Below are 15,786 nucleotides of genomic sequence, written 5' to 3'. Positions count from 1 at the left end.
TTTAAAACTTCTTTCCATTTCCAGAGGGAGAAAAAAAAGAATAAATATTTGCAGAACTGGTCATTGATATTGTTTCCGCTGTCTCATCTGCTGTAGTATTACATTCAATTTAATAAATAAAAAAAAAAAAGACAAAGGAATACCAACTTTTCTATATTTCAATATAGAAAATCAAGCAACCGATGCTTATCGGGTCCTCAGGGTCATGGTTCATAGGATTTTGGCACCTGTTAGTAGTCAGTTTCTGTATTTTTGGCACAATCAGTTATTTTGGCCTCATCTTGTCAGGCTTGATACACGAATGTCAATGTATATACACAATAACACAGTAATTTTTTGTGCCCTTTCACTCCAACATCTGCTTCTGTTCACTAGGACAAGTTCAGTAACAGAAGACACAGAATCAGAGTAAAACCCTCAATCAAATCCCTAAGATTGTAGGTGTCAGACACTTTAGTCCTTAACATTCTAAAATCCTCATTTTAGTCCCTGACTTTGCAACAAAAATTATTCACTGTAGTCCATGTCCACATTTTTGAATGTATGAACAAAAAAAAGTGAATGACATTTTGCAAAATGAGACTAAAGTGAGGATTTTATAAAGTTAAAAGACTAAGGTGATAGTCACTTACACTTTTAAGGTCTAAAATAAAGGTTTACTCGACTTTTAACAATAGCAATCCATTCAGGAGGCATTTGGAAGAGTTTCTACACAATTTATTCAACCTTATGAAAATGACTTTGACTCCTATAAGCTCTTTCAATAAGTTCTATAAGCTATCATGTGATATAAGACTATTGTAAGTTTTATAATCGAATTTATAACATCAGCTATCAGTTGGTTGGTGGCACAGATTATTTACCTGTGAATGAATAACTCGATGGGTAAGGCATTGACATGTTTACTATAAAATCATTCTCTTGGGGGATGTTGGAAATAAGGATGTTGCAGAGCCTCATCAATACTTGGCCGATCCTCCTACAGTTTTGAAAGAAGCCTTGATTAGATACAGCAGTACCCAACTAAAATAGGGACTACTGTTAGCCAAATCAGTCACCCCCCTTTTTTGTGTTTGTGTACAAAAAGAAAAAATGACCCTTCCTCGTACTCATTTCTCTATCAACGAACTTATCTACGAGGATTATTAAATGTGCTTTGATACTGTTAACAAGGTGGTGGACTGTGTAATTTCAAAAATCCCGCATCCAAGACAACAGGTCTTAGTTTTTCAGTCGGCTCCAATGGCAACTTATTAAGTGAAACAAACAACAAAAGAAAAATATGTTACTGTTGAACAAGGTGCATATGTTCTAGGGGAAGCCACCTTCAGATCCAGAAAGGTATTGAAAACTAGTCAGGAAACTAAACTAGATGACTATTACTTATCCACACATCTTTTACAGTCACTGTGGTGTGTCAGTTTTTGAACTCTCCCTGTGAAGGACATTGGATGCAGTAATTCGCATGTTGAAGTATATTAAAGGAGTCCTACAAAAAGGTGTCCTATATGAACTTGAGTTGTGGGATATTCAGATGTAGATTAGGCAAGCTCTCCCATTCACAGGAGGTCCACTTTTGATTACTGCTCTCTGTTGTTGGTAATCTAATTTCTTAGAAAAGCATGAAATTGAGAGTGGTTACAAGATCTGGTGCAAAAGCAGAGTATCGAGCCATGACTTTAGCCACTTGTTAACTTGTTTGGCTCAAATAGTTGCTTAGAGAACTGGAATTTAGGGAGGTTACATAGATGATATTTATTTGGGATAATTATGCGGCCTTGCATAATGCATCAAACTTCACATAAATTAGGCAATCAAACTTCAGTGCTATGAATAATGATGGTAAACAATTTAGACAGTTTCATCAATCAAACATGTTTTGAGGGTAAACATAACAAGAAATCAGTTTTAATCTGGCAACTTACTGGATCCCAATGTAACAGATGGCGCACTAACCGTAACGCCCAGATGTTTGAAAAACTGCAAGTCAAAGGAATATATTATGACAAGAAAGCAATTGCACAATGGGAAAAGAATAGATATATATATATCATAATATGATAAAAATGAAAGCATCAGATATCTAACCCTATTTTTAGGGGATCTCGATTCCTAATTTGACGAGAGAAGAATTCTTCGGAGCATTTCCAAGATGCAGGTGAAACTCCAACCTAAATTGACAAAGATGAATACTTCATCAGGTCAATGTATATTCAAATATAGAAAGTTGGAACATAATCAGCATTTGACAGGTTAAGAACCAAAGATTAAAACTGCTAAGATGGTAAACTTGGTTCACCTTTTGATACTTTTTTGAGGAACTGCTGGACCTGGAAATTCCAGGGATTAAAATGCACAATTCCATGAATGATCTAAGTCTGTCACCACATTAATAAAATAAAAGTTACAATTATAGAGTACAGAAGTCCAAAAGAATTAACAAATATTTAGTACCCCCATCACAATCAAGTCTTCAGAACAAAAACAGAAGTTCTAGGGTTAAACCAGTAACTATATTTGGAACTGGGATGCATGAGCAAGATTCAAATGTTTAGGTGCCTGACTGCTTGCACATAATACTCTTGAAGAAGACAGTAAACTTTATAGTTGTCCAAAGTCAAACCTATAAAAATGTATTGGATTGTGGCAGAGAAAATGACTGAGAGGTTTCCAATAATAAATACCCAATATAAGTAAACTAATGAAAATGCAATCTTACAACTGAGAGAATGACAATCACCATCCCAGATGCCCAGAGTTTTGAATTTTCAACACATCTATTCTCTCATGCTTCCTTGATATTTATTAAATGAACATAGGAAATGCTAAAGAGCAAGCAAAGCCTAAATTTTGAAATGAAAGGAAATTTCTTGACTTCAAACTAAAGCAGAAAACTGAATCTTGAGATTTGGTGTCCCAAGACAATCCACAAAGGAATACACATCTTTGAATAATGATCTTTGAATAATGGCAAGACTGTCACCCATTCTAATCAACTCAAAGCAATTCCAATTCAATAAAGGACTTGTACTTGTGTCAAAAAACTCCAGCCAGATGTTAGAAAACAATAAAACAGGACATTCTAGCATTGAGCTACTAATTCAATTTCAAGTGTACAAATAAAAACAATGATAAGACACCAAATGAAAAGGTAATAAAATATAATATTGAACACTGAAATCACACACAATACTGCAATACACTTCCTGTCTAACAGAGGATTCTCTGTCCCCAGACTGGAAATAGCTTCACAGTTCCTAATTACACAACCTACTATCAGATATATATACTCCTAATACATGGCTACCAGCAGCTATTTTCTATGCATAACTGAAATCATGCAGTTTCTAATACAAATCTGTTTTCTAATAGATTTCTATCAGATATATACACCTAAATCCTAATACATAACTGCCAGCAGTTGTTTTCTACGCATAACTGCCATGCTACAATTTTTAAGGCGGTATTGCTTTCTAATAGATTTGCTATAACAGAACCAATTATTTTCTATCACATAAACTCCTAATATTGAACTACCTCCAATCCATTGGTGGAACTAACTTGGATCTTAGTTCCCACCAAACAACCAGCAACCAATTTAGTGAATGACAGAAGAAGACATCTTCAAAAACAGAAAAGCACCTAAAGGGTGCATTCCTTTTGGATTGTCACAAACAATTCATAAACAAACTTCGGTTGCCCTTCTTGCTTAGAGAGAGAGAGAGAGAGAGAGATACTATCAGCTGGTCATCTAAATTTCGTGGCATTAAACAAGATTAGGATTACACCTGCTAAAAAACTTGCTTACTTGTATGCCAGCTCCTTCACACCCTCATTCCAACCTTCTAGTTGTCTGTCTAAAAGAGCACGTGTTAAAGCATTTATCTGGAAGACATTTGGTGTCCCTAAGACCAACTCTAACATCACAACACCAACGCTCCACATGTCATATCTGTGAAAGCAAAAAGATTGCTTCAAGAATTGCAGAACCAAAAGATCAAGCAACATCTTGAAAAGGAAAAAAATGAATACAAACGCCGACTTCATGTAAGACATCACATACTTCAAAGTTGAGCTTGTTGGCCCTTGATACCATGTAGCATTCAGCAAAGCTTCAGGAGGAGTATACTCATAGGTTTGTTCAGCTCTGAAGAAGCATAGCATATTTTTACCACAATAATCATAAGTAAATAATCAGTGTGTATAAAGAGCAGCAAGATACCTAGAAGGCCCAGTGGAACCATATAAATGCTTTAATGTAAATTCATCAATTCCACTTCCAAAGTCAATAATACGCCTAAAAGAAAGAGCAAAAAGCACCAAATTCACTACACAACACCAATAAATTATTCACACAAATAGAGACACACAAATAGTCGGATAGATAACTCAAGTTTTAAAGGTAAGCAATAAGCCAATAACCCAGTTTTATTGCTATCATTGCCAAAGACTCAACAATGATTATCAGTTAAATAATAGATTTGAGAGAGATTGTTCCCAATGCAAGCAGAATATAGCCATACATGGATACCTCTTATACCTGTTTATAGATCCTAGATGGTAATGAATTGAAGAATTAATTCAGAATTTTTCATGCATCATATCACATGGCTAAATTTAAAATACAATATTAATGGCTTCAAAGAAAATCTCAACATGTTCAACATAAAACAAGTTTTGCAATTCTATCTGTGCTGAGAGTCATCATAACTAAAAGGCACAGAATCCACTGATACATAACTGATAGTAGACCATTTCCGAATAAATAAATAGTAAGCAAGCAAGAACATGTATGGAATTATTTTCTAAAGAAGTGAATAACAAATTTCACAGTGAATGAATTCTCTTGCATATCAAAATCGCCCATTTATCTTTGCTGAAAAGTCAGTCACCATATATAGCTTACTTTTTGGAACAGAAACAGTAAATGTGCATTGAAATTGCAGAAAATTTAATTGAGCAGAACAATGGTTGGAAAGAAATGGAAAAATATTTAGTTGTTTCTAACACAGGGAGATAGGAACTTGGAAATGGATGCTAAAGATCAATCTTTCAAAGGGCATGCAGTATGCAACCATACTGACAGGATCATTACAATTAATTACTGGATTTGTAAATATATATATTCAAGTAATTTTCTAAATATCTTAACAGAGATGTAGAACTGAGTTTTCAAAAATATGATTTGATTTAAAATTGGATTAAATCACAATTGACCTAATCACATCATAAATAGAAGTAATTAGGCATATCACATCTATGGTTTAAATATAAATTATAGAAGGTAAAAGTGCTTCCAATCAATTTTTTATTCTAAAAGAACAATTTAAAACAAAAGCATGGTACTAAAATACAACTAAGATACTTCACTGTACATTTTGGTGGAAAAATTATTAACTTTAGTGGGAATCTCTTTCAAGCATCTCCCTGTTTCCTGATCTTCAAAGCATATCACCATATTCTCTTCAAAAATAAAATACACCAAGTCAGTTAATTTTTACAAATAACCAAATTCTTTCAATTGAGCATTGCATTATAAAAAAAATGAAAAATCAATCACACATGCATCAAAGAATCACAGATGGCAATCTTGTTATGAACTGTAGATAAAGGGACAACATAAGTATAGTGTTTTAACAATTACATAAGTAGGCATTAAACACAAGACAGATTAATTTTTTGGAGCAAATATAGGACCCAAAATGCAGAGAAATTGATTAAGTAAATTTATTAGACAGAAAAGTAACAGTGAGTTTGCTTAAAAAAAGGTAAAAATTGAACAATAATTTACAATGATTTCCAGAAAATTAATGGCTTGAAATTCAAAAGCACCAACTAATTGGTATCCTATTGATTTTGAAAAAATTATGTTCATCTAGGAATCTGCATAGGCATACATCACTCAGGCACAACAAATTACCCATGTCTTACCAGGTTTAATATCTCTGTGTGTGATGTTGCGATCATGACAGGACTTGAGAGCTAATAACTGAGTAGATAAGGAAAAAAAAAAAAGATGATTTTTCAAGAACATATAGTACAAGGTAAAATCAAGAATAAATTCTGGGAAATATAATATGATCACATCCAAGAAACAACTTTTTCCCCTTTATTTTTTACAACAATGAAATTTATTTAACATAAGTGAAAAGGAAGATATTCAAATACTGAACCTCCAAAACTCTCTTAAAATTTAATATACTTTAATAATGAATGTTTTCCCTGTGATCAGGGTTTGAGACTGAGAAATTATTTTTAAAAAAAGGGACAAATTGAGGAGTGTATATTTCTTAATAAAACCTAGCTGCATGCTAACCCATTTCTAATATTAACGGCAAACTGTTCACCCAAGAACTTATGCAGAGATTTATAATGCACCACAAACACAAAGAAAGAAAAATGACGGATATCTCAGGATAAGAAAAAGCTGTATACCCAGGGAAATGTGATTTATTTTTACTTTTGCCAGGGAAAAATGCGGTACTTAGTATCTGCATAGATTGCAAAGTATATTTTAAATACCAGGGACCATAAAGGCTATCAGGGCCATAGCCACAGAACCTACATGTAAGACATACCAGCTGCCAGATAAGGTTGCGCATTTCTGCTTGCCCTTCTTCTGCTGTTTTTAACCAATGCCACCACTTTGATGGACGTAGTATCTGAACATGTTTAGCTTGCTCAAGTCTTTCTTTCTCAGCAGTACCATACGCATCTTCCACGGCATATAAAAGTTTTGACAATGACAAACCTTCATAACTAAATACAAGCCATATTTCATTGGCTTGAGACTCAAAAGACTCCACATATCTTGCAATATGATTCAAACCTTCTTCATATGTGGTTCGTTGTAGCCGAAATTTGTTTGGAAATGATTTCTCAGGACCAAACTGTGATGTTTCTAAGACACAGTTTGATTTGCCAGCTGATAGAGGATCTTCAAAGCATGTAGAGGCATTTAAGAAAATTTCTCCAAAATACTTCTCCCTCAGCCCACTTAAGTAAACAGCAGACCCCCTCTCCACCTGTGTAGTGCATTTAAGAGTTATTTCTGCTACATGCTTACATATGCATAATGGTAATCCACTGAAACCATTAAAAGCAGTTCTAAATCACTCAAATATATTACCATTATACGCTTCAAAATGTACAGGGTGTAGTTAGTAGAACCATCCTGACAATCAGAAGCAGTTGAGCTGCTGGTTGTATTTTTGTCATCCTTGCTCATTTTTGCAGAATTACTATCTTGATTACAATTCCAATGAAAAGCCAACCATACTTCACCATATGATCCACGTCCAAAACTCTTCTTCAATACATACCTATACACCAAAATGCATATTGGCTTAATTGTTGGGCTAAAGAAAAACATTTTCAAGCATCAAATTCACAAAAACACAATACAATGAAACATGATGGCATTCATGATAGTACTGACCATCCATATAATATCAAAGCCAAGGGAATCTAAAAAATGTACGAATTAAAAAGTGACTTTTCCACAAGATATTAACCCTCCTATATTTTACTAGGAACTATATTGACCTATACACTAATGAACGTATAGGAATTCAAAGCAGATAAATTTACCTTAAATCGGGCATTGAATAATCAGCAGACCCATTACTGGAACCAGTATCATGTAAAGGAATTGATTCAAGAAGACCAATGAAACTGGCAAAGCCTTCAGGATTTATGCATTGGTCTTCGGCTTCACTAATAGTTGGACCAAGGTGAAAGCAAAAGTTTTGGCTATTGTATAAATTTACAGGACCACCAGGAGCTGAAAATTGAACCAACCAGAGTATTTGATTGTCAACAGATAAACTAAAATTCAACTATAAACAAATGCAACATAACAACAATAAATTAAGACCACTAAATTCACCAAGATTATGTAATTAGATAATAGACATCTTTGCTTACTGGCATGTTGATGAAGGGCATCTGGTAGAGGCTGAGGTAGTTCATACAAATAGTCTTCCCAGTCAGTTTTTTTGGCAATCTGCTTAGAGTCCTCTGGTTCATCGAGATTTTCAGATAAATAAAAACATCCAAAATCACCATCTTTTACTTCAACCTATCATAAAATAAATTGAAAGGCATTCAGTCATTCAGATTGATTTTGACCAGATGGATATCTGTTTTAAAGTGAAGTAATGATTTATGTTGGAAAGTCGCCTTAGTTATGGCCAACCTTGGACCTTAGCTTGCTTTAGTTGCCCCTATTTAGGGGCTGCCTTAATTGAAGTCTCAAGGGTAGTGTTTAGTCCCACATTGACTAGAGATAGACCTTATAATGCTTCAGCAACGCTCACCTTACAAACAAACTGATTTTGTGGGGTTCAGTTAGAGGCCCTAAGCCCAAATTTTAAAATGGTATCAAAACCTATCCCAAATCCATTGTTGGACAACCTACATTGCCATGCTCTAGGCTAGTAGCCTTGGGTGTGAGGGAGAGTGTTGGAAAGTCGCCTTAATTGTAGTCACCCCCAGCTTGCCTTAGTTGTGGCTCTTTGGGGGTTGTCTTAGTTGTAGTCTCTCAAGGTTGGTGTTTAGTCCTACACCGACTAGAGATATGACTTAAATAGAGCATTCTCAGATAACAAGCTTATTTCATAAAGTTAAGCCATAAGCCCAAATTCTAGAAGTTTATTAAAAAGGATGGAAACCTACTCTTGAGGGCACACATATAAAGAAGAAGCAAAATCCCCAAAAAAGAAAATTTACCCATGCATTTCAATGCTAAGTATTGGGAAAAACCCAAGTCTCACATTGGCTAGAGGCCAAAGATAAGGCCAAGATAGAGTATATATGTGGAGGGCAACCCTCACCCTACGAGCTAGGTTTTGGGATTGAATTAGGCTCAAACCCACATTCTAAGATGATATCAGAACCTATCCAGGATCTATTCAAAGGACCACCCACTATGTTATCCACGCACCAAGTCCAAAAGTGTTGGGCATGAGGAGGTGTATTGGAAAAAACAAGTCCTACATTGGCTAGAGATAAGACCAAGATAGAGTATATATGTGGGGGGCAACCCTCACCCTATGGGCTAGCTTTTGGGGTTGAGTTAGGTCCAAACCCACATTCTAAGACTAGTGGTGGAACTTAAAAAGCAAAACAATTTTTTTGGTAATGTATTTAACTAGTATCAGCCACAATTGCTTATAAATCAGCCTTGTGTGACTGTGTGAGATAATACAAAAAATACATCTCACCATCAATAGAGTGAGAAATTGATAAATCAATTTATGTTCATAAAATTACTTAACTCTCTAGTCTCATAGAAGGACACAAATCTTATATCCTCCTCACCCCCAAGCAAAATACTGTCAATTAACCAGAAAAGTATTACCCCTCCTTTTTAGTCGCAATTTTTCCTACCAGTTTGCACTATTGCATTGGGAGATCAGATTGGTGACTTGGCACGAGGATAGACGATTTGACTCCCTCAGAAAAAAATATGGCTGAAATTCCAAGAAATCACCTAAAGCATGTAAGTCCTCTTCATTCAATTCAAAACATACAAAATGTTCCCAAGACATCTTCTATAATTGTTTCCTCCAACAACAATATCAGAAAATCACAGCTCCACAACTGACTCAATCACATTTCTGAAGAAACAAAACATAAGAATCTTCTGACTTTGACACACATCACAATTATCTAATAGATTGACAAAATTCTATCAGCCTTTTCAGAAGAATCAATTAGCTCCTTAATTCCATTAGGACGTGCAATTTATGAGAAAAACAAACAAAATATGGAAGAAATTGACAACAATAAATTTCGACAGCTTCTGGCCATACCAATATTCGCTTAAACTTGGTATCTACCAGATGAGGGTGCTCCAAGTGTATAAGATCAGACCCGATGTCATTAACTGAGCAAGTTCCAAAATAATAAATTAGCTGATAAGCATCAGTAACAAGAAGTCAAGAACACATGCTACATACAGGAATAACCAAATTAAATAACTTCAGCAAAATCATTTAAGTTATCAGCAGAAAACATACCATGAAATTGCAAATTTGATTTTGTTCACTGAAATTAAATATGAAACAAGCAATTGTTATATACAAATGCACTTCGTTTTATTTTCACTCCTTCCTTAGTTGTTTTTCTGTTTTTTACTTTATGGAGGATTCCTTATCCTCTGTGCTTTTTGTAATTTCTCTGTCAATAAATTTCTCCGGCAGTTTGAGAAATTTAAAAATTCATCCAAGAAAAGTTGTACAGAAGTTTGTGAGGACGGGAGAAGGCATATGGAAAAATTAAAAACATGGGAAGCTTTTTCTAGATAAAAAGTCAAGATAGGAGAGGCCACTGTAATATTTGGAACATCAGGGGAAGGAAGCATAGGTTTCAAAAACTGCCACAAAAGAATAGCGTAACAAAAGTGAACTCAAACTTTCTTTTTTCTTGTTTAGTAGGGAAGAAAAGTGAAGGAAAGTAAAGAAACTGTAACTATGTTAAATACTTTCATATCCTTTTATTGTAATAGTAAGTAGGTATATGGGTAAACTTTTCAATTTAGCAAAAATTTATTTTTTTTAGCCCCATGTGTTTTATTTCCTTTAATTTCCAATTTTTCTCCTCAACAAAATGGTTGAAAATGTAGTTTTCCTTCCTACTTCTCTCGCCCAAACAATACATTAACCGTTAAACCCACAAAATATACCTGAGCTTTTGGAAGCAGTTTCCTGCTGACCAAACAATGGAAAATCTGCATCCCTCTTTCCACTATAGCTTCCCCTAAGCGAGTTTGCAGAAGATTTGGCAGACTCAAGAGGAATGACAACTGCTGCCACATTGTCCATACTGCCCTTTTTGAAGGCAGTATTAACAATTAAATCTGCCAAAGAATAGGAAGATGCAGGGGTACACTCAGATCTCATGTTACTGAAACGGTGTACTTCCCACAACAAATCACAGACATCCTGCACGCTCATCTTCTCAAATACACCATCTGATGCTACCACCAAAAAGCTATCATTAGCAGTCAGAGGCTGCCAATCAGTCACTTCTGGTGCAGATATAACACCATAACTGTTGACAATTCATATAAGAAATGCATTAGTATTTAAACATAAAAAAAAAAAAAAATAGTTTATGAAGAAACCAGTCATCCTAAAATCTTAAGTAGTTAGCCCTCATAGAAGAACTTTGGGCTTGAAGACTATAAAAAGCACGGGCCCACCCCTACTTTACAGAAATTCAATTTTAATACAAGAAAAAGAGCCGGTTTAAATTTATATCCACAATATGAACTACATTTGCAGTTTCAACAAGTTTTATGTTGGCTTTCGATGGCCTACTAACATGGACCTCCTCCTTCACCTAAGCTTGGGACTGGCTATGAAACCATAGGCAGAGTTATATCCACAATATGGTATGAACCATCAACCTAAAATCATTTGCACATGATACAATGCTTCTGTTTTAAATATGCACGTACTTTAGCTATAAGCTTGGGCTTTGTGAAAAGAATTTGCTCTGAACTTACCTTTTAAAGAGTACATCACCAATAGCCCGTGTAATAGCCAGCTGACCATTTATGCGAGGCACACCACCCCAATTTTGAACTTGACCACCAGCTGTTTCCACCCGAATTCTTTCATCATCTCTGTCTGGATGATGATCACTGGTCAATTCCTTTACTGCAAAATGAGTGAGACCATGGGAGGAAACCAATCTGTACTTTTCACGATCCCACACGGAAACAGAACCATCATGCTCTTTCTGCCTGTATAGCTTTAATAACAAGTCTACAAATCACAAGGAACTAACATTAAAAACCTTTTAGTCATGTTTCATCAAAATGAAAAGTAAGCTCATTGCCCTGTCATAATCAAACATCATATTTAGACAAAAGAAATGTGCAATAAAATAATATATAATATTCTAATTATGCCATTATAACTTGTATCTTAAAAATTGAAAGTTTAATTACAATTCATAATCTTTCTCACCTTTAGCCTCTCTGGGAGACTGAAAATTTTCAGAGCACAAGATGGCCTTAGAGTCTCCAATATTGGCAACCAAAATTTTATCATCTGCTACCAAAACAACGGTTGCTGTAGATCCTGAGTGAAGATTATTTCTAGAGGCTTCCTTCATAATTCAATTACAAGATGTCAATACAAGAACAAGAACAAAAAAGTATTGTGTAAAGATTTGTAAAGTGAACAGAAAGTCAAACTTACCTCAGAAAACTTTGCATCGATGTCATGGACTGCTCTCAACAATGCTTCCTTCAAAATTTCCAAGTGAAAAGAATCATCAAAATTTGGAGAAAATGTATTCTGAAACCTGGAAAATTCTTTCTAGTTGAGATAGACATACAAACGAGAGAAACAAAAGGTATATAAAATTTTAAATGCTATTAAGGCAATCTTAGTCCACTAGTAAACCAAGGAAACAACTCTAAAGCCAAACCAAAGTTAGTAGTGACTACTGACTAAATTAGACATTCAGAATTATCCACAACGCAAGAATACTGCTATGTACCTAAATAAAATATGCATTCTAATTGACATAAGTTCCTCATAAGTTCATAACAAGAATGCATTAACATGTCACTTCAACATTCACTGCTCTGCATAGTAACAACCCTTTATTATCAAAATAATAATGTGCAAGGCCTAATAAACCATACTTGACGTTAAATCAATAATACTAGAGATACAAAGGCACCTTCCAGTTACTAATTACTTACAAACGGTTGATATAATCATATAAGCGATAAGTAAAACTAGAAATATAACGCACCTTTCAAAATGCAGTTCATGCCATTCCAACCCTAGAATCTCCTTCCATCTATGCAGTAGGTTTACATGATCACGATCTCTCTTGTGAAGCAAAGTCTCTGTCGACGTCTTTGAAATAACAGAAAAGGCGGCATCGAGAAGAAAATAAGTGTGCAGAACGAAATACTCCACCAAAAGCTTCGACGCCATCTCACTAGCTTCCGCACCGTTATGACCATCGAAAACTGCCACAATCCCGACCGCAACCTCCTTGATCCCGTTCGGACCTGTTCCAGCGTCGAACGCAATAAATTACAACGAATGCTTCAGACGAAACTTCTAGAACACAAACCAGGGGGAGAGAGAGTTTGGTACCGGGGAAGGGAATGCGAACATCGAGGACGCAGAGAGCGCGATCCTCTTGCGAGTTTCTGCGGCCTTGGAGCATGGCGGTTTGGCAACGCGCGGTGGTTTGGGGAGGGGAATCGTAATCGGAGAGCTTCCAGCGGGGGCATTTTGGGGATTGGAACACCGCCGGAGCACCGCCGTTCTTGTAGACAGTCAGGCACGTAGACGACTCGCCGTGAACGAAGGGGATTGTGGCGCAAAGCAGAAACCCTAGCGCGAGTAACAGGTGCCGTGACGGAGTTTTCGGAATCATGTCAAAATATTGAGGTGAGAAATTGAAAGGCGAAGAACGACCATTGCAGTGCAGAGAACACACTCTCAACGTGAAGTCTAGTGCCGCGTTTGCCTTGCCGATTTTAATTCTGATACGGTCAGATTGTCCGAAACCGCCAATGCGGACAGTATTTTGCGCCAAATATCTTCATGAACAGGTCACGGGCAGAATATGAAACTGGAAGTATTTTGTCTATTACTTCATTTACTTGACACTTCAGCATCTAATTTTTTTTATAAAAAAAATAAAGTATGTTCTATTCTTTAAAATGTTTTGGAATTTAGTTTAATTTCCATAAAAATTTAATATATTTTAGTCTCTATATTTATTAAAAATACGTGATTTTAATTTTCATTAAATTTTTATACAGATTTATACACATCAACCAATCAAAAATTATCATTAATATAACTTTCAAAATAATTATTAAAAACTAAAAAAATTATTATTGTAATTTGATTAAAATATTATTTCAATTCATTATATTTTGCATTTTTTTCAATTTGGCCATTTAGGTTTTAAAATCTCTAATTTAATCATGTATGTTCATAAATGAACTCATTCCTTTATTGTGTATTTGGAAACAAATGTAGAGATATGAAAAATAAAATCTATCGTGAAGTTACATATATTAGGTTCCATTTTAGATGATTTCTCATTTTTAGTTTTAGAATATTTAAAAATTAAAATCAATTTTGAGTTTCAATTTATTTTTTGTTTTTAATTTTTGAAAAGGTGTTACAAATTAAAGATAAATAAAATGAATCAATTGTTTAAACTTATCTTGTTCTACTTTGAAGTAACCACACTGATAGAGGTAGCAGGTGAGAGTCGCGATGATGACAATAATGAAAATAATGGTGGAGTCAATGGAATGGTGATGGTGACAATGACGACAGTGGTGGGAGTGGAAGAATGTCAACAACAATGGTGACAGAATGATGATAATGATGGTAGTAGTGGTGGAATGCTGATGACAGTGCTTTAAAACCTGGATTGACCCTGATTGGTTGGATCAATTTAACTATGACCGAGAGGTTTGGCCAGGTCAAGTTGTATATAGGATTGACCATGCATTGAACCTGTTGCAACCAAGTACGACCCAATCGAATTTGTAGTTAAACCAGCAACTGACCCAGGGCAAGTCATGCCTAAGGGAGGAAACACGCTAGGTCATGCGGTTCAATTAAGGTTGGTTATAAAATTTTAATTTTGTTTAATAAAGATTGGGTCATGCAAGTTAATTAGTGACCTATTGATTTGATCATTAACCTAGTGATCCAATGCTTTGACCAGGTCAATGACCGGTTCAATTTTTTAAATTATGAATGGTGATGGGGTGAAATAGTGACAACTGTGATGACAATGACGATGGAGGGACAGAACGATGGTGATAATAGTGATGGAATAATGGTGGCGGCGACAATCATGATGGGATAGAATAGTGATAACGACACCAACAACAACGATGATGGAGGCAACATAATGGTGACAACGACAATAGTAATGATAGTAGTGACAACAATATAATGATGGTGGAGGCGACAGAAACGAGGTGTCGTGGTAGTGGAATAGTGAAGGCAATAGTGACAGTGGTGGAATGACAATAGTAGTGACGGTTGTGTGGTTGTGATATAGTGTGGTGGAATGGTAACAATGGAAGTGGTGACAATGATGATGATGAAATGACAATAGTGGTTAAAATGTGTTTTTGAAAACTAAAAAATCAAATTCACATTTTTAAAAATTTAATGATGGATGTAAAACTATTTTAAAATTAAGTTAAAAATCAATTCAAAATTATTTTTGTCAAACATTTTGTTTTAAAAATTATATTTAAAAAAAAAATCAGAAACTCACAACCTTCCGAGAAGCCACCTTAGCTTTCATGTTTTTCAACTATTGGGTGCAAAGAGAAAAGGTAAATCTACGTTTCAAAATCAATTCCAAATACCCACTAAATGCATAATTCCATTTTTTTTCCCAATTCCATATTTCACTTATCTCAGTCACCTCACCTTTTTCTCCTCTTATAATGTAATTCTTTTCCTTTTTCACGTTTGATAGTAAAATTTTCTACATATTCTTGTCAACAAAAATAATTCCATAAATATTCAAATAGGACATTTACTTTCTTTAGATGTTTTTTACCCTCCTTTATCGTTAATTTTTAAGCAAAATGAAGTAGTTATAGAAAAAGAAAAAGTTATAGAAAGAATTATTATTAGTTATCAATACCAGAAAGAGATGTAAATGAAAAGTGCGAGAAAGTAGACCAAATCAATAAATATATTCTAATTGACAACAAAACGATAGTAAAAAAATGCAATAAAAAATAAAATGTATTAA

The 15,786-nt window shown here is 34.8% G+C and overlaps 1 protein-coding gene across 8 annotated transcripts; it reads right to left on the bottom strand.

The window, feature by feature from the left end:
- Positions 1-13,612, bottom strand: LOC100781476 (uncharacterized). Of its 8 annotated transcripts, none has more exons than XR_413125.4 (21): positions 13,131-13,611; positions 12,778-13,042; positions 12,213-12,318; positions 11,979-12,120; positions 11,513-11,774; positions 10,688-11,055; positions 9,816-9,889; positions 7,927-8,080; positions 7,591-7,783; positions 7,130-7,322; positions 6,579-7,025; positions 5,932-5,989; positions 5,376-5,463; positions 4,223-4,297; positions 4,064-4,147; positions 3,809-3,952; positions 2,300-2,378; positions 2,089-2,171; positions 1,926-1,980; positions 864-979; positions 1-364 (listed from the first exon to the last, which is right to left on the bottom strand). XR_413125.4 is itself a non-coding variant. In XM_006574992.4 (20 exons), the coding sequence occupies exons 1-20, from the start codon at positions 13,414-13,416 to the stop codon at positions 914-916; spliced, it is 3,222 nt and encodes a 1,073-aa protein (XP_006575055.1). In that variant the 5' UTR covers positions 13,417-13,610; the 3' UTR covers positions 1-913. The 8 variants fall into 8 exon arrangements, 1 of the variants encoding a protein (XP_006575055.1); XR_413124.4 differs by having other exon boundaries at positions 1-371; positions 13,131-13,610; XR_005887214.1 differs by lacking the exon at positions 4,223-4,297 and having other exon boundaries at positions 1-371.
- Between the last annotated feature and the right edge of the window lie 2,174 nt (positions 13,613-15,786).

The sequence above is a fragment of the Glycine max genome, chromosome 2 (assembly GCF_000004515.6).
Source record: "Glycine max cultivar Williams 82 chromosome 2, Glycine_max_v4.0, whole genome shotgun sequence".
Lineage (NCBI taxonomy): Eukaryota > Viridiplantae > Streptophyta > Magnoliopsida > Fabales > Fabaceae > Glycine > Glycine max.
This window is presented reverse-complemented; position numbering and strand designations above follow the sequence as displayed.